Source organism: Lethenteron reissneri, chromosome 20 (assembly GCF_015708825.2).
Source record: "Lethenteron reissneri isolate LAM-NWPU_2019-01 chromosome 20, ASM1570882v1, whole genome shotgun sequence".
Taxonomy (NCBI): Eukaryota; Metazoa; Chordata; class Hyperoartia; order Petromyzontiformes; family Petromyzontidae; genus Lethenteron; species Lethenteron reissneri.
The window spans coordinates 5,954,905-5,972,928 of NC_083798.1; the positions used below are offsets into that span (position 1 = coordinate 5,954,905).

Consider the following 18,024-nt stretch of genomic DNA (forward strand, 5'->3'; position numbering starts at 1 on the left):
GGTTGATAAAGGCTATTATTTGGGTCTTTCAGTAAAGTCACGTATTAGGTTGAAAGAAAATAAAAAAAACTACGACGTTTCGATCGCAACACGTCCGCTTGTGTTGCGATCGAAACGTCGTAGTTTTTTGTTATTTTCTTTAAACCAATCTACGTGACTTTACCGAAAGACCCAAAGAATATGAATTCCTGCAGTCACGAAAGCTTCGAGTCAAGTTTTTAAAGGCTATGAGTATAGACTTGGCAGCATAGAAGTATAGTACAATGGATGTTGCTGCAACGCCTCCGATCGCCCGCAACGTCTAATATGAAAATAAATCACGCAAAATTACAAATACCTATATTACAGAATAAATATCTCAAAAACAGCTGGCAAGAACATAGAAGAGACATTTTTAACCACCGGGCATGGAAGCCGCCTCACCTTCATTGCAGTCGTGACGCTGGAATGTGGAGTTGACTCGCCTCGGGTAGGTCCCCCCTTTTCCCACTCGTTCAAAGTACGGGAGTTCATATTCTGCAAGATCAGGAGGCACCCGCGAAAACGGAATACAACACAGTGAGCACTACATAATGCGAGTGGAATTACTTCCAGCCCCACAGCTAGGAACTGGAGGCAGCATTGTCTTCCCCGAATGCCTCCATTAGGTGTGCTCGTTTCATCTACCCTTTGACCAAACTGCGTAAAAAGGGCAGGTGGGCCGACGAACACGCGCACACAGCAACACTGTGACACTGACCATGCGCAGTCAATGACGGTGTAAATAACGCAACTGACCTGAGAATTCTTGGTGGTTGTCAGGGTAGCTCTTGGTACGAGGGATCCAGCCTTTGTGGTGAGAATCGCTGAGAAAACATGAGCAAACAAAACTCTTTTGTCAATATTAGACCTTCAATTTCAATATGCTTTGCATTGTAAAACATGTGCCGTTGTTATATTTCAAGTGCTTCAGGAGCTTACCCTGCCAAAGGGCTGTCCAGGGAGTGGCAGCTTCCAAAGGTGGAGTTCTCAGGGCTGCTTGGTGAAAGTGGATCAATTTCCACCTGAAATAAGCGCATAACATTAGTTACTGCAAATAAACAATTGAGCTGGGAGAAGTGTATTTTATTCATTGAGTCTTCTAAATAATTACGTTAAATGAGAATGATAACTTATTGTAAAAGCTATCACCAGTGTCAAGCGAAATAAAGTCAGCATTGATATACATATGTTGGGCATTTTTTAAAAATCCTTTTTCTTTCACTTACAAAAGTATCACATTCACCTACTGTAAACATGGCTATGAAAGCTCAACGTAAACCAAAAAAAAAACTGCTAAAGAGAAACCAAGACAAACTGGAATTTGTCGAGGGAAATAAGAGTAGCAGTGTATGCACTTTCAAACTAAAGAACGACAACATTCACCGTTGGTCTCCCTTGTCTATGGCTACATCTTACAAACTCGAGGCGAAGGAATTCCGTTCGACTTTGCTCCTTGCACGCTGACAAACATTACCAGCAACAACCGCCTTAGACTAACAACCCCCAAGCACAAAAGCATGCACACACACACAAGGCTTGTTATGAGCACGGCCCTTTGACAATCTACAGGGGTTGAGTTACCAACAACAGCAACATATTAATGAGCATTATGGCAGTCATGAATTACCCACAAGGTGTTGACTGTGATGTTGCTTAAGCAACAAATTGAGTAAAAAACCTGTATTTTGCTACAAGGGTTTTGCCTACAATTAATATATTCGGATTGCACACACGAAGTAGGATCAAACAAACCTTATGACGGATACAGTCTGGCAAGACCTTTAATCAGGAATGTATGTTTTTTTTATATACATGCATAAGTAATGGCTTATCGCATGACCGATCACATTGGATGGGGCCGTACAGGTTAGAATGCTCTTGAGTGTCGATCATTGCGTTTGATTCGTCACTAAGATGTAACTGGATGTGGTTATCATTAACCGTGACCCTGTGGAGCTGATAATTGATTACGGGTGTGCCGTGGGGCAGAACCTACGCATGTGTCGTCAGGGATGAACTCCCCCTCGCTGTGGATGCTCGTGTAGGAGCCGTGCCGCGCCGCTTGTCGCTGTCCAGCTGGGATGTACCCGGGTGGCGGGGAACTCCGCTCTGGTGGGTACACACCTGCAAGCAGGGGGAGCACATACACCAAGACAAAGATGATCTCCTGTATAGCCTTCACAGACTGTTGGGGCAAGTGCTGTTAGCGAGAAGCACCTATGAAGACCGGCACGGTAGACGTGCGGGGCCAGCATCACGCCCGACCGCCTTTCTCTCCCCAGTGGCAATGTTTTGTACACACCGCACCAGGTACTCATTTGAGGCTGAGTCAACCGAGGGGAGGCCCATGACCGATTCAGATAATCGTCACTGGCGTTGGCCATGAGCGGGAATTGAACACGGGTCACTGGGTTCGTAGCTAACCACTGCACTACCACACATGTACACACACGCTCCTTAACATCAACCCCAGCTGTGGCCTCAAGAGAGTTCAAATCTTCAGCAAAACATCTGAATAGGCTAAAGCTGAAATGTTTCAATTGGTGGTCTACGGGCCATACCTGGACAAATAAACCATTTTGAGTGGCCCGCTGAGCTCGCAGAGAAGAAAGCTAACTGATATGCGAAATTTAGATGAAAAATAGATGAGTTAAATGAAAATGAGATAAACAAGAGAGTGTTGACAGACTGGAGATAAAAATGTGTAGATTAGTGGTTACGTGTACACATGCAAAGGTTATATCACAGCTCCATGTGATAACATATGTCACGTGGTCCAACAGCACAAGGTAACGTTATTGTGCGACCTGCCGGAAAATAGTTGAACCAAAACCATGAACTACAATTGGTTACACTTGCCATGGAACCAAGACATGTTTAATGTCACTCATAAGAGCAGGTCATGTTTATTGAGGTCAGTGTCAAATGCCAAATATCAAAAGTGGATAAAAAAATGTAATAAGACATGAAGAACTGTAAGCAGGCTATCACATGGTTGCATAAACACAGATATGTATTTATCCGATTATATTTCGTTATGGCCACTGGCCAAAGTCATGACCATTGTTACCGCTCGCATCTGCAAGAACAGCTGAGCAAAGCTAAAGTGAAATGTTTTATTTTTTTGCAATGCTGTTGCTAGGAACAACATTATTGCCTGTAACTCCGTTTAGCATAGTATGCCAACACTGGAGAAATGAGGCCGTATTCAGGTCCACATCAATTAAATATGTTCACAGTCTTTGAATTATACAATTGTATTGCTTATGTATTCCAACTGACTGGATAAGGGCAAGGATTCACCAAATAGAAGAAGATTTTTTATGCAAATGAAAAAGTAGAGATGTTTAATAGAAAATCTGGATTAATCCACCTTTTACAAATGCTCCACTCACTTGAATTGCTTTTTCTGTACATTCCTGTTTGTGTTTTGATTCTTTTCATAAAAACCCTGGTTGTTATTATGAGAAAGTGCCTATTTTTTCTTGCCCAGTTTCCCCGCTGGGTTCCCTATGCCTGGCCGCAAGGCTGAGAGCAGAATTGGGAGATAAAGCCTCGTCTTATACTTTATTATACAGTGATCAACGCATAGATATCCCACTGATATCTAATTACGTTGTTGCGTTCTTCTCAAAGTTGACGCGTGGAAGCGATGGCTCAATATTTTACAGTGGAGAGTGTAGAGGCATTGGAATAAAACATTGTTTTCTCTATAAATTCTCCATATTATTTTAATGGAGTATCTATAAATAGATCACACTGTATAAAGGTATGGGACATAATCGCATTGAATGTCTCAGAACGATGCGATTGCATTGCAAAACCGAAGCAACGAAGCTGTCGCGTTTAACATGGAATGTTAGGAAATACGTGAAGATTGCAACGGAGTTACGTGCAAGGAAAGTTGCGCCCTATAAACTCGGGAACTAATCCCTTACCGAAGTGACCCTCGGTGCCCCTCTTGCGGACGAGAGGGTCGACCGGGTCAGGCGGACACGGGGGCGAGTGCAGCCGCAGAGAGGGACGACAACTGCTCGGAGACGATGCCGGTGAGGTTGCCAACACCTGTGCACAAGCAACGCACCATCATTACGGTGAGCAACTTCATTGTTGTTATACGCGATGCCAAGTAGACCCTGATCCAAGCATACATTAATATGCCACATGCAACTAGCTTAATGGTAGCTAACACTGTCCACTATTCTACCCAGATGTACACCACAATACGGCTGTATACATATAAAAAAAAACGAAGATTTCCTGAAAGGTGGTAGTCAATCGCACACTGCACTACGAACTCTGGGATTGAGTTTTATTCCCAGCCACGGCTAACAATGAGATATCTGAACGCGTTCTGGCTGCCCTACTTCACCACCCCAACCCGACCAGCAATGATTGACAGAGCAAGCGGTTGGTCTTCATTCTGCAGCGGATTGTACATTATTATTACAGGCTAAATGTGACAATATTACAAAAAAATAAGTTATTGAGCATCCACAAGCCTCACGTGCAAGTGAAGAGCAATTCTTAGGCACTTCATGTGCGGATTCCGATCCATGAGCTCTACCGCTTGATCCAGCTCCTCCTGGCTCCTCAACGGGATCATCAGCTGCAGCATAAAAGCACACAGGGTTACCAATGTCAGCAAACAGACTACAACTCCACGATAGAACGGAAACTGCAAGTGAAAACACAACATATTAGGCGTGTGAATATTCATCGATTCATAATGTAGACGTCTGCATGCATAGAGTTACGTAACATATGCCGAGTTTCTTTCGCACCATATGTAGCCAACCGTGCTAATCGGAGGTGCAAATAATAACCAATTATTTTTAATGTTTACATGTTTACATGTTACAAGTGGTTCATACAATCCCCTGCACCCACGAGAGATTCCACAAAAGACTACGAAATAATGGTGTAACTGGCTATAACCATAATGCAAGTGTACCTCATTGCCAGAGTAGTATAGATCCATAGGCTGTCCAAACGCCACCTTGGCTTTGTGCAGGACATCCTCCAAAGATAGCGGTCTCAGGAACTGTAGGATCCTGGTTGAAAACATTTTTATTTAGCAACCTGGCATGCACAACACCTTCAGTTATGTGAGTCGGGTAAAAATTTTCGTCTCTTTAGCCAATTGTAATTTATATTGAAGATCAATTAAAAGAAAAGAAAACGCAAACGTCACAGCAGAAGTAACAGAAAGCTAACAATGCTAAATTGAATTAACTTACCTCTTTTCCCCATTATATTCAAACTTCACTCGAATATCAGACTGAAAAAACACAACACAACAAAGTTAATTAAAAAAGAATATCACTGCAGCGATTTTTTTTGTACTCATGCAATGACACTGTTGGCAGACACCGCATGATTGGGAGAAATTCCAGGATAAGAATGCAATAACATCATGACACAAGCACGCCATTATTATGACGGCGACTGAGCATGTATTTTTTTAAAGAATTTGTTTCCTTGTTAACACTTTAAAAACTGGTGTCAAGACAGCCTGGGAAACACTGGTATGGATGTATGTACGTTCAACTTAATTCACAATGTTACGTAGCCAACCGCGCCGGCGGGTATGCAACCACAAGTTACTCGCCCGTTCACTGCTTGGGTCGCGTCTCCCTTCAATAAAATATCACCCCCCCCCCCCAAGCGTGAAGCGTGCACAACGTAAGGAGACAATGCCTTTGCTCGAGAAAACGCGACGTCGGCGGCCTTGGCTCGGTCGTCCTCAGGCTGCGCGGACGAACGGACACGGTTGGAGAGCTGCAGAGCCACCAGGTCCTGCATGATGGAGTTGAGCGCCTGCTGTTTGTCTGTAACGCACAACACACAAAGGATTGTCCGACCGAAGTAGCCACGTGAAACGGCCCAACTCAAAAGGCCAATGCCGCTTCAATCGTTATTCAAGGCGCATTGCGCTGTGGTAGGCTCAGCCGTGCAATCAAGTTTTTAAAAAGCTTTGTCTGCATTGCTGTTGCATCTAACCGTACTGAAACGTGTTTTGTCTGGGATATTTTTAATTAGTGTCGCAGCAACGTTCACATACACAATAATTTGGAAAAAGGCAGATTTGCAAGTGACAAGAAGCGTGTCGTGTTATCTAACCATCTGTACTAAAATTATCAAAGCGAACATGAATTGCCCTCTAAATAATTCTGCAACGATTTTCCACGTGAAAATATTCCAAAAACACATCTATGTCGTTTACAAGCTTTACCGTACAAAAAATATATAATGCATAAATATTGCAAAACAAGCCCATTTATTACCAGAATCTAAATTTAAACCATATCAATAAATTACAGAAGAAACACTAGATTACACAATTTTCTAAAAATCCCAGTTGCTTAGCTATTAACACACAGTGTCATGCCAGGTAGCTGTGACATCATTCTGAAACATGTCTCTTATGGTCTTCCATAATATACTGTACACATCTGCTGACGGCAAACATTTTTACATTTATGGTTTAAATACGCAGACGGATATGGTATAGATCAAGTAAAAAAATTGTGGAAGGGTATTTCTATTATTTGAAAGTGTTACATTCCTGTATAGTTGTATAAAATTAATCCTACAAGTGTTGATGGCAACAGTCAAAATTTTGCGTTGGGTGGACAACGTAGATCTTAGATGAAGCAACCATCACGTGTTAATGTAAAACATCTGTACTTTGCTGCTAAATATGGCCCTACAATGCCACCTGTTCACATTCCTTTGGTTGTTTACAAAAAAATCCTATGTTAAAGCTCTCAAGATGGGCCCCTGGCTCTAATGCACATTAACGTTATTGATAGCGAAGAAGTAAGAAGCATTCAATACAACAGTACACCAACAGTGTTACTGTAATGAAGTCTATTAGAGGCACTAATACAATTCTTAGTAAACTCTGTGATACGAAAAGAGAAAAGCCATGGTATTGTCATGGGAAGATCTGCTCACGTGATGTATGGATTTTATATATTATACATTTACAATTCACCATATTGACATGATGTAGAGTGTATTGCATTGAACTGTGCCATTTAAAATATCATGCCATCGAATACATAAAACAGTACATAACATGAGCAGCTTACAGAACATCTTGAACTTCAGTGTGCACACGTGAAAATGACGACATAATGTAGCATACTTAGAAACTTCAAAACACATTTGCAGCAGTTGACATCCAACTCCATTTTGTTAATAAAATGATAGATGATTCTACTTCTTTCAATTAGCCAGTATGCATATATCTTGGACAGCAGAAAATCTAATCTTTGCCTCAACAATAAAGCAGACACGTGACCAATTTCCAAAGTCAACCAATGCTGTGGACACAACTTAAAGGGCGGTGATGGTGTACAGGGACTCCTCCACTAACAAATATTCGACTTATGAACTTTCAGAGATACGAACAAACCTGTCCGTATGTCCAGTTGCCTGTTCGGACCGAGAGTTGCAAGTTCAACCGCCGCGCAACAGATGGCGTTGGTGGCATCTACATCTGCAGAACATGAAGAACCGGTGGCATCTACATCTACAGAAAATTCTAAAACTTTTAAAGCCATTCGCCGTGTTGAATGTACATGCCATACAATGTTTGAAATCGACAGGAGTAAAGTTGGACTTACGAACAAATCGACTTACAAACAAACCTCTGGAATCTAACTCATCTGAAAGTAGAGGAGTCTCTGTACTGTTATGTTGAGGCCCAGTCCACCAGCGATTGTTACAGTCATTTGAGGTTCCACCACAAAGCTCTCTCTGGTCAAGGGTCTGGCAATATACACTTGTGACAAAGATAAAGAAAAAAAGTTCCCCCATAAAGCCTGAACAGACCGTAGGGGCATGTGCTGTTAGCGAGCACCTATGAAGGCCAGTGCGGCACATGAGAGGGTGGGTGACCAACACCACACCAGTGGGGATTCTTTCACACCGCACCGGGTACTCATCTAAAGGCTGAGTCGACCTAGGGGAGGCCCATGTTGGTGACCATGAGCAGGAATCCGACTCAGGTCGTCAGGTTCGTAGTGCAGCGCACTAACCGCTACACTACCGCTCCCCACACACTTGTGACAGGCACGGAGGCTCAGACACGTTTACTACACCCCAGGAATGTTCTGCTCTAAAGCAACATGTGTGCTTTACTTTGTTTTAGCGCACCGAGTAAATGCTTATCTTTACAGCGAGTGACACAACGTTCACGGTGCTAAAGAGTTACCGTACTGTATGGCCGGAGTCCCTGCAATCAGTTCTCCCTCACAGACCGTTGACGTTACAGAAAGAACTTGTGAGCATGTTCGAATGTGCAAAATAAACTAAACTTCGCAATAAAATGTATGCAGAACAAAGGCCACGTAATTTTTTTATTCCATAATATTTAGAGATTACGGCCTTCGGGGATTAATGCTCTGCAGTTTTAAGCGTGAATTATTAACAAAGTACTACTAACACAGCCCAGACCGAACACCTGTTGTTCTGGCGTGTCCAATGCAACGCAGTGCACGCTACAAAAAGGGTCATCCTCTCTCTCCTCCGCTCATTTCCCCTCATTTCTCCCTCTTTCCCCTGGGGCTCAGCATTAAGCAAGCTCGCGGTACAGTGAGAGGGTTCTCAATGTCACATCTAAGATGCTTAGAAAATGTGCAGCGCAATTGGTGGCACTGCATGGCGGCTTAGTGGCTGGCGTGTTTTGTGGGTTAATAGAACAAGGGGGATGGTGGTGGTGGTGAATAGCAGAGAAGAAGCATATAGCTGCTGAATGGAAGAAAACTAAATCCAGATATTCAATCTTAAATGTGCCTGCAATCCACTCGATGTTTTTTTGGTTTACAGATAATCAATCAGCATTCTAAGTGCATTGGCAAGTGAATTAATCCATATTATTATTAAGCAGACTTAATGAATATGAATACAATTACTACTGTACAGTGACACATCATGCACATCATTTAGAGAGTACCGAAAGCATGATGTGTAGCAGCATGCCATATACATGAGCTTTAAAAATGCTTACGAGCGACCTCTCGAGCAAGGAGATGTTTTTGTTTGCTAGAAATTCAAGTATAATTTGAGAGAACGTTTGGTCAAAATAACGTTTGAATATTGTCTAGTAATAACAGCACTTTTCTTTAACAAGTGAGAGAGAAAAAAAACTGCGTGTCGTTTCAAATCAAAAGCAAATTGACTGCATTATCAAATAATAATAAGTATTACACCAGTGCACAAGAACCCAACTGCTGTTTAAAAGTGGCTAATCCACAGCGAATGGTATGTGCACAAGGGTAGCAATGTGGAGGGTTTTCATCCGAAAAAATGCTGAGCATGTTTGGAAACCTCAGTTATGCAAACATTTTATGGTCACACTAAACACGCTAGCTTGGAGTTACTGTGTGAAACATTACATGTCTTAAAACTAATCATTGCTGAAGATGCATTCGGCAACATAACAACATTGCCGGATAATTCGGTCGGTGTGCCGTACGCAAGTCATGCTGGACTCAAGAATTATCCCAATGAAAAAGTCGTTGCAAAGACGCCACACTTGATCTTGATCAATTGCAATTCTGCTGAGAAATGCCTTCATAGAACGAGCGAACGTGTGTGTCATTATAGTACCCAGAATTAAACCTCACCGGATATCACTGAACTCAGTTGCCTAACAACAATAGCTGAAAAGTGAACTCCGACTGAGGATGTGGGTTCATTTCTGAGTCAATGTTTGACAATAGCTGTTTATTTACAGGAAGTGCATTGTTATTCAATTGCTTTGACCTGCCCTCTTTGAAGGACTCAAAAATTGAATCAAGGGGGGACTGACTTCTCTCCCTCCAAGTGACTCCGCCGCGTCTGTTTGGGCAAATGAAAACAGCGTAAATGTTCTGATTCAAGAAACGACCGTTTGTGTTTATAACCAATGGTATAACCTTTAAAGTACCCGCGTGCCAATTTTATCGCACGCATGTCTTTTCCGACTAACGCATCACTAACACATTTTACATTTAAAATATTAAAATCAGCAGTCCAATCCACTTGTAACGTGGCATGAGATTAGAGAAAAGAATAATCCTATCCTATATTTATTTGACTCTGAATTCTGCCTGCGTCAGCTAAAACCACAGCCATGTTGAAATGTCTCTTGCGCCTTCAAGTTTATTAACTAAAACCTCATGCAGCCTTCCCCACGACACCCTTAAAACCCATCTCTACAAATGCTTAAGAAACCCAACAAGACGATGCTGTGTGGCAAATATATATTTAAATAATGGCAACCGTAAGCAGGGGCATTCAAACTGTCAATCCAGTGGGAAGTTCAACCCTCTCTGCACGAGGTCATTTCAGGTAAACCAATTAAACGTCACCCGCTGTAGGGCATTAGAGAATGCCCTACAGTTTATACAGATCTGGTTGCAATTGTAACAGCTCCAGAGCAAAGCCTCGCTGTTATAGAACAGGAAATCTGGTTCGGTTTTTGCATCTTTGCTTGGCTTACTTTTCGAGGGACACCTTTAAACTAGGCTAAATGTTCAGAGTATTGTTACACGTGTGTACGGTGTGTTGAAGCTCTCCTCGCACCGTACGGAGCCAACACGTGCTAATTTAAGGTGCGGGAAAGGACTACAAACTAGTTGGAGTTGGTGTATGAATATGAGCAGTTGGGTTAAGGCTGCTCACTCATATTTAACGACCATATGCATGGCAATACATCTGGATATTTTTAGAGTTTTCGGCTAAATTTTTTCAATAGGAAAGCCATGAAAACCCACAAAGGGCAACTGTTTGTTCGACAGATTTCAACTGTAAAAAGGATGAGGAGATCGAGTTTTATGTAAATCACAAGTCCATGTTTTTAGCACAAAAGCACAGCACATAAACAGAACCATTAGTGAGTCAACCAACACTTGTTTTAAATAAACAGTCATTATAAACACTGTCAAATGAAGAAGGAAAAACACAGAAGGCAATATTTAGGAATGAAAAATGACACGATGCACATTACAAACACCTTGCCATGCATAGTCCATGCACACTAAACTATATTCCATGCAAACTAAACTAAAACTATTAAAACTCTTTTTACTTTACCAGGCAAGGCCCACTGAGCTATGTCGTTCTTTTTCAGAAGCAGCCTGGCTACAGATGATAGTGGCATATCATGTGGAAATGTATAGCAGCCAAATGACTCCAAATACGCAAACAGCAACTCGAGATATGCAGATCTGTGTGGCACTGGTCTCATTATTTCCCTTTGAAAGAAAAGAAAAGTACACATGGGTGGCAATACAAGTGATCTGCACTGTAGCACATTTTTGCTGAGTTAAGGTAATTAAAGATGTGTACAGTAACAGAATCGGAATCTTCATTTATCCTGGGGAAATCTGATGAGATGTGAAGCTCTTTTCTTCACAGATGTCCAGTAGGGGCAAGTCAGAAAGTTACCAACATCAGACGATATAAAAAAAAACGATAGGAGTGCAAAGTATTTGAAAGGTAAGCAAATCACTACAAATAAATAAAGTTGGTACGGTATCTAAGTTCAAATTGCATAAGTGCACACATTCCCAAAGCTTGGGCAAGGGCATAGCAGGTAAAACCATCAAGTAAAGGCAGACTACAGTCCTGAGAGCAGGAGTATTCACTAACATGGGTTAGGATTGGTAAGACAAAACAAATTTTTTGCAGGAGGAAGAAACGAGGCTATTTTTCTGACTGCAGTACCAGCTCTACCTACTTTGTCACCAAAAGTCAGCTCAGTGATGTTCCATTTATAAAGTTCGCATATGCAGCACACCATTATAACCTCACACACATGATAGTCTTTTTTTGACGTAGAACAAGTGTGTGGTGTGTGTGTAAAAAATGTAGGTGTAAACATTTGAGCATAATACAAGATTAAATGCAACATAATTCCACAATTCTGCATTATTGTCTCTTTTTTAATTCTTTGGGTATAGTGTGGATGCATAACCTCCACATGATTTTAATATTTGGCTTGATAAATATAAACACTCGGACGAGTGGTAAATTCCAACGTGACGTAATTCTACGTGTGCCCTTCGGGGTTGTTCTTGCCCACAGTGCATTTGTCATTAATTGCATATTTTGTTATTTCATTAAAATGTGTTCAAAGGAACACGTTCTTGTATGATTTATGTTACTGCTGTCTCTGAACTCAGTTGAATCTTAGTGAGAGACAACAATGTATCTCTCTTAACATCGGAAGCCTAACGTGAAGAAGCTATGTGAACTTTGGCAAGTTATTTTTGTTGTTCAAGTTAATTATTACATCGAATATGGGAAAGCCCCTTGCAACCCGTCAGGGTTCGTTAAACATCTCACAACAAGGTGTGCTGGGCATGCACAGGTAAATTAAAAGTGCCGCATGGTTTTTAAGAGCAAAAAGGCAATTTGCACAAGTCAACGTTTCAGCATCAGGTTTTACATTGTTGAAAAGTGGTTTGTGAAACTATTGCACCGGTCTCGCTATGCAACTGTATATGCAACTGGTAGATGGAACTTTAGAAATTTGGAGACGGTGGCATGTGAAGTCACTGGAACCTTCAAACTCGCTGTAATATTTTGGCAAGCGACTGGTCGGAATGCCGACAAGCAAGTATAAGAAAAAAAAGTTTAAGTAGTTACGCCGGTCTTGTGTCCATGTATTTAAGCTACAAATACAAAACACAAAGGGTAAACTAATACAATGGCCAGCACGAATGTGATCCCCGCTATGTGGCAGCAAAAGACCAGACCACTTCCAAATCAAACATCGCTAATATTTGCCAGACAAATTGTACCAGGCAAGGGAAGAAACTCTGTAATATGCAACTTTATCAAACACAAACACTTTGTAATAATTTCCTGTAACGTCTTGATTACAGGGAGACCGTACACTATCACGGTCATCTGAAACCTTGGTTGCTAGGCAAAGCAGCCAAACAAGGCTCTCCCAGTTCGTGCAAGTTACTTGCAAATACCGCATAATTCAACGAAAGTACAATCGTACTTGATGCAATCTGCATGCAGCGCAAGCAGCGCACACTGCGTGCGGGCCATTTTAAAACTTACCCATCTTTAAGAGCTTCCAAGCTCCCACTCTTGCAATCCCAGGTATGTCACGTGTGCGTCATTGAATATGCACTCAGCCTCCCACCTAGAAGGAAAAAGGAAATAAAAAATGTTAGCATGCTAGAACTTTACCAGTGCAAATAACCTAAAGATGGTCCATGAGTTTAACACCAAACAAAAAAACCTGCGCATTTGGCATTTTTTTCCCAACTTAACATTCAAATTATGTCTCACAACACTGACCTTTATCCAAACAGAATACAGCATCTGTTTTTCAGAATATCCACTTAATCATAAGCAGGCCTACTGTAACTTGCCAGCACAATTTCCATGGTGAGCTTTCAACAAAGCTTTCTCGCCACCAGGGACCAAGCGGAGAAGGGTACGCGTCAGAAGCAGCTGCTGCTGCTGCCTTAGTGGTGATGCCCAGGCCCTGCAAAGGCTGAGTGTATCACTGTCAAAACTACGCTGCATGGATTCTAAAAGGGTCGCTCCTCACCAAGTTTACAAAACTCTTCATAAACCGACGCAGACTAAACCAGGGGGCAGCAACCAAAATAACAAGGAGGCATTTTCTCAAATTCGCTGTAAAAAATTTAAGATTTCAAGAGCCGCAATGCAATGTGAATACGAGACGGTGAAACTAATTTTTAAAAAAGTAACACCACGAAGCAGTCTTTAAAGAACTGCGTGCTGCTCCGAAGCCACAGGTTGCCGACACCTGGACTAAACCGATTTTCTAAATTGGCCCACAAAATCTCACATATACAAAACTCATAAACTTAACACGAATCAACACAGCCCTTGAACTTGCTGTTAAATTTCAGCGAGTTGTATCCAGAATATTAAAATCAATTAGGGATTAAGTTTAAAGTTATATCTTAGCCTGATATTTTGATTAGATTACATTGCCATAGTCGTGCACGTCACGTTACCAACCCATTGCCTGTCCTACCAAGGTACGAGCCATTTGGAAAGAATTCACTGACAAGACAAAACAACAAACTGAAATACATGTTCATCACTACATAAGTTAATTCATTCCCATTTTTCTTGTGATGTTCAGTCACCAGTACAATATTATATTGAATGAACCATTTATTGTTGAGAACCATCTTAACTGCAGGTAATACTGTAGCACAATTCTATTGCAGCACACAAATACAAAGTCCTTCACCTTAAAGGATGCAATAAACCAAGACGCAACCGCCACCCATATTTTACAATTCTGGATGCATGTTTCCACCCTCCTTGTAAATGCAGTTAACTTCTTTCTTTAATGCACCAGTTTTACCCACATCTTACAAATCCATCCTTCGAGGATGCAGTTTAGGGATATCAACTTAAACTAACACCGATTTTACAAAGAACGTACAGTACTTATTAACGACCCTGCAAAAAAAAATCAAAACTCACCACAACTTGCGAACATAACTGAGCTGGTTGCTATAAAAACAAAGCACTCGATGCTGTCTTTATATAAATATTGAGTCAGGTGAAAATTCGAGCAGAGATTAATGTTTTTAGCCATTGCTATGTCCCTTGATAAGCCAATGCGATGCAGACAGAAACAATGGCAATCTGTGGAAAAGCTAGCCACCAACATCTGCAAAGGTAAACTTGTGATACAACTATTAGAAATCAGTCCACAAAAGTAGATTGTGGTGTTAAAATGTTCAGTTGGTGTCAAGACCTGCAAGGTCATATACAATTTCAAAGCCTTCCACACCAGCTATAAACTGGCCCCAAGCCTAACATCACTGCAAAGGTCTCAGATGTCCAGCATCTGCAAGGCAAGTCATTTTGCACATGCTGTTTTCTATCAGTTGACAACTGAAAGTCGTGTTTTTCTTATATCAGTTGCACTTAAATCAAATAAACGTGACGCATAAAGTATTATTATTGCTTGAAGACTTAAAAAAACACACACACCAGAGACCAAAACTGAACGTGACAAATGGCTCTGGTGAAAACTGAAATGGTGTAAGATTAACAGGGAACCACTTTCATATCACGTGACAAAGCACGTCTGAAGTGCGATCACGTTTCACAGACGTACAAACGGCAGTGGGACGGACCATCCCATACACACAATGTGCCAGTCTCATCCTCCTGCAAGCTTAATATCATCCCGCATTCAGTTGCAGTAATAGTCCCAAAGACGAACGAACACTGTGGAGTGCATGTAACATTGCAATGTTACTGTCATTTCTTGCAGTGGCCCTGAACCAAGTGGTTGTAATTCGATGTTCCTATGCTGGAGGCAGGTGTATCAATGGGGCAATTACGTTGACTGTAGTTGCTTCCCCACCAGCTCTGGCTGTTTACTGACCATGACCGGATGACGATCGGGGTAAAGTTGACCATGGTCGCAATTTAAACACCTTTCCTCACAAATGATAGCTCTGCGGGTTGGACTATTATACCGTATATAACTTGTATGAAATGCGAATCGCCAGCTTTAAACGCACATGTAACAACCGTATTAATCCATGTCAATTGAATTGTTGCATCCCAATAGGCAGAGGACAGCGGTGGAAAACTTGACTCGAATCAACTGCACAATTGACTAATTTTAATCCAGTGCAACATTGAAACTCTAAACTGCAAATAAAACCACAAATAGACTCGACCTTAAAACATTCAATCGTTGATGTAATTAGTTGTGATATTGCATCTACCATACACCAGGGCATGCAAAAATCACCAGGAATCTATCCAATCTCGAAAGCTGAGCCTCATTGGATGGGCGATCACTATACATTAAACAGGCGTCAATAGGCTGCTCGGACTACGTTGGTCAGCAAAGGCAATTAATCCGCTGTCAACGGCGTCCAGCAATGCTCCCAGTCTTCACCAAGCCGGGCAAATCGGCGTGTTTAAATGTGATCAGATAACCCACAGCAAGCCGGGAGGCTGTCATCCAACAGTGAGTGGGATTCACAAGCGCTAAAATGTGATTCTAAATCAAGTTTACGACACATTTGTGCTGCCGAGAAACATAAATAGCGTGCGCCTAACTGGGCCCCTTAGCAGCGGACTGGAACATTGAAGTGTTGTCTAAAGTTCGGAGAATCAATATGAATATTAAACAATCAACGTGTTTGCAAAGTTAAGCTCGACACCAAAGTGCTTCGATGCGGCAAATGGCGTGGAACACGGTACTTACTATACGAATGGCAGCAATGTGAATGATGGTGAAGCAGTACAGGTTGACCAACATTTAAGATAGCAATCAACGAATAAATGGATGTACACATTTTTATGGGATCAAATAAGTGCTCATTATTGGAGTAAAATTATTCGTGAAAATAAATTGCAGTTAAAAGGAAATATACAGTACTTCCTTAAACAATATACTGTACTCCACTCAAGATCATACCATCAAATGTATAAGTTAATGTATTAACGGCACATTGCACTGGGATGCCATTTAGGACTAGATTAAATTATCAACACTATTCGAACAAAACATCCTTCTTATCGATTAAATGTCCAAGTTGCATTCATATTAAAACTATTTGCAAACGTGTTGTCCGAGTCGTGAACGAGATAACGTGGCATTGTATAGAGGCCGTATACTTTTGCAAGCCGCTTATTCGCCTACAATAAGTCCAGCCCTATATAAACCTCCTAATGGGTTAAAGATCTCCGCGTGACTTTGTCATTGATAGGGGGGGGGGTGACCATACTTCACCAGTCTGGCCAGTTCGGATCGGTGAAGTGTAGGGGGGCCCAGAAATATCACTCGCCCACTGATGCCAATCGTGGCCGGAAACTTCACTTAAAAAGAAGCCAACAGGGTTCAAAGTGTGACCATTGCAACATCGCGGCTCCCGCCGCCAACCTTTCAGACCGGGGAAAAACGACGAATTCGATGAAAGCATCCACAATGTGTGGCTCCGAAACGTCGGCGTTAGAAACCTCCTTCACTCACCGTGTTGGGGGCGAACATCCCAGATGCTTCCTTCTCTTCTTCGGGCGGACTCGGTTGCATGAAGGGGATGAAGGAGTGCGGGGGTGGCTGCACGAACCCCCCCAAATGTAAGGCCAAAGCCGACCGCTAAATAAATAGCCTCGATACGCTTCTATGACAATCGAAAATTAACACGGAAAACAAAAAAACTGAGAAAATAATTGGCGCACAAGCGACTCCCACCCACCGCAAAACCTCCCCTCTCACCACTTTTAAAACATGCAAACGAGCAGACTGCACGGCTAAAGTTTGTAGAGGGATGTGTGTGGAGGGGGAGGAGAGAGAGGAATAAAAAAAACCCAACAACGAGATGCGAGCGACTTGAAATCGTCAAAACTTTAAAGCCGCCAGCGACTGTCGTCGCCTAGGCCCGAGCCAGGCTCGCGAACCCAACTCGCAAAGTCGAACTGCCGACAATTAAACACCGAAACAACAACAAAACAACAACAAAAACAACAACAACGATGGATTTCAGTCGGCGGCTAGGGGCGGCCCACGCACGCCCGCCCGCGACGAGAGACCGCGAGAGAGTTTCTACGGCGGCCGCCTTGACGCTGTTTGTTTTCGCGATTGAGAAAGCAACCAGAGGCCGAGCTTCCCTCAGCACCACCAACAAGAACAACCACAACAACCAACAACAACAACCATCAACAACCACCACCACCACCAAAGTCTTTCGGAACGGGGCGGCAAAACTCGGAAGTTGCGCGCATCGCGCCCACGATCGATTCTTGTCGCGGATTACGCGGCGGCGACGGCATTGGCCGATAATCGAACGCCCGAGGCACGTCGATGTCCCGACGGGGTTGCGATTGGTTGTTTTGTGCACGCAAACAACAACAACAAACGAAAACAAACAAACAAGAGACACGCGCGGACCTTGACGCGAAACGTCTCCGCTTGGGCCGCCGCCGTCGTCCTTCGAATCGACGCGCGTCCCTGATCGACTCAGGAAT

The 18,024-nt window shown here is 42.4% G+C and overlaps 1 protein-coding gene across 2 annotated transcripts in view; it reads right to left on the reverse strand.

The window, feature by feature from the left end:
• LOC133344636 (mitogen-activated protein kinase kinase kinase 2-like) overlaps positions 1-18,024 on the reverse strand; it is a 33,044-nt gene extending 15,020 nt beyond the window's left edge. Inside the window, exons 1-11 of one of the 2 annotated variants that reach the window (XM_061554661.1) lie at positions 17,948-18,024; positions 13,093-13,177; positions 5,722-5,852; positions 5,262-5,302; positions 4,976-5,075; positions 4,529-4,630; positions 3,960-4,086; positions 2,018-2,145; positions 961-1,043; positions 778-845; positions 424-516 (exon numbers count right to left, since the gene is read on the reverse strand). In XM_061554661.1, the coding sequence (XP_061410645.1) occupies positions 424-516; positions 778-845; positions 961-1,043; positions 2,018-2,145; positions 3,960-4,086; positions 4,529-4,630; positions 4,976-5,075; positions 5,262-5,302; positions 5,722-5,852; positions 13,093-13,096 (877 nt within the window). In that variant the 5' untranslated portion in view covers positions 13,097-13,177; positions 17,948-18,024. Of the gene's footprint in view, positions 1-423; positions 517-777; positions 846-960; positions 1,044-2,017; positions 2,146-3,959; positions 4,087-4,528; positions 4,631-4,975; positions 5,076-5,261; positions 5,303-5,721; positions 5,853-13,092; positions 13,178-17,029; positions 17,928-17,947 lie in introns of those variants that run through there. The other variant, XM_061554660.1, reaches the window with a different exon arrangement.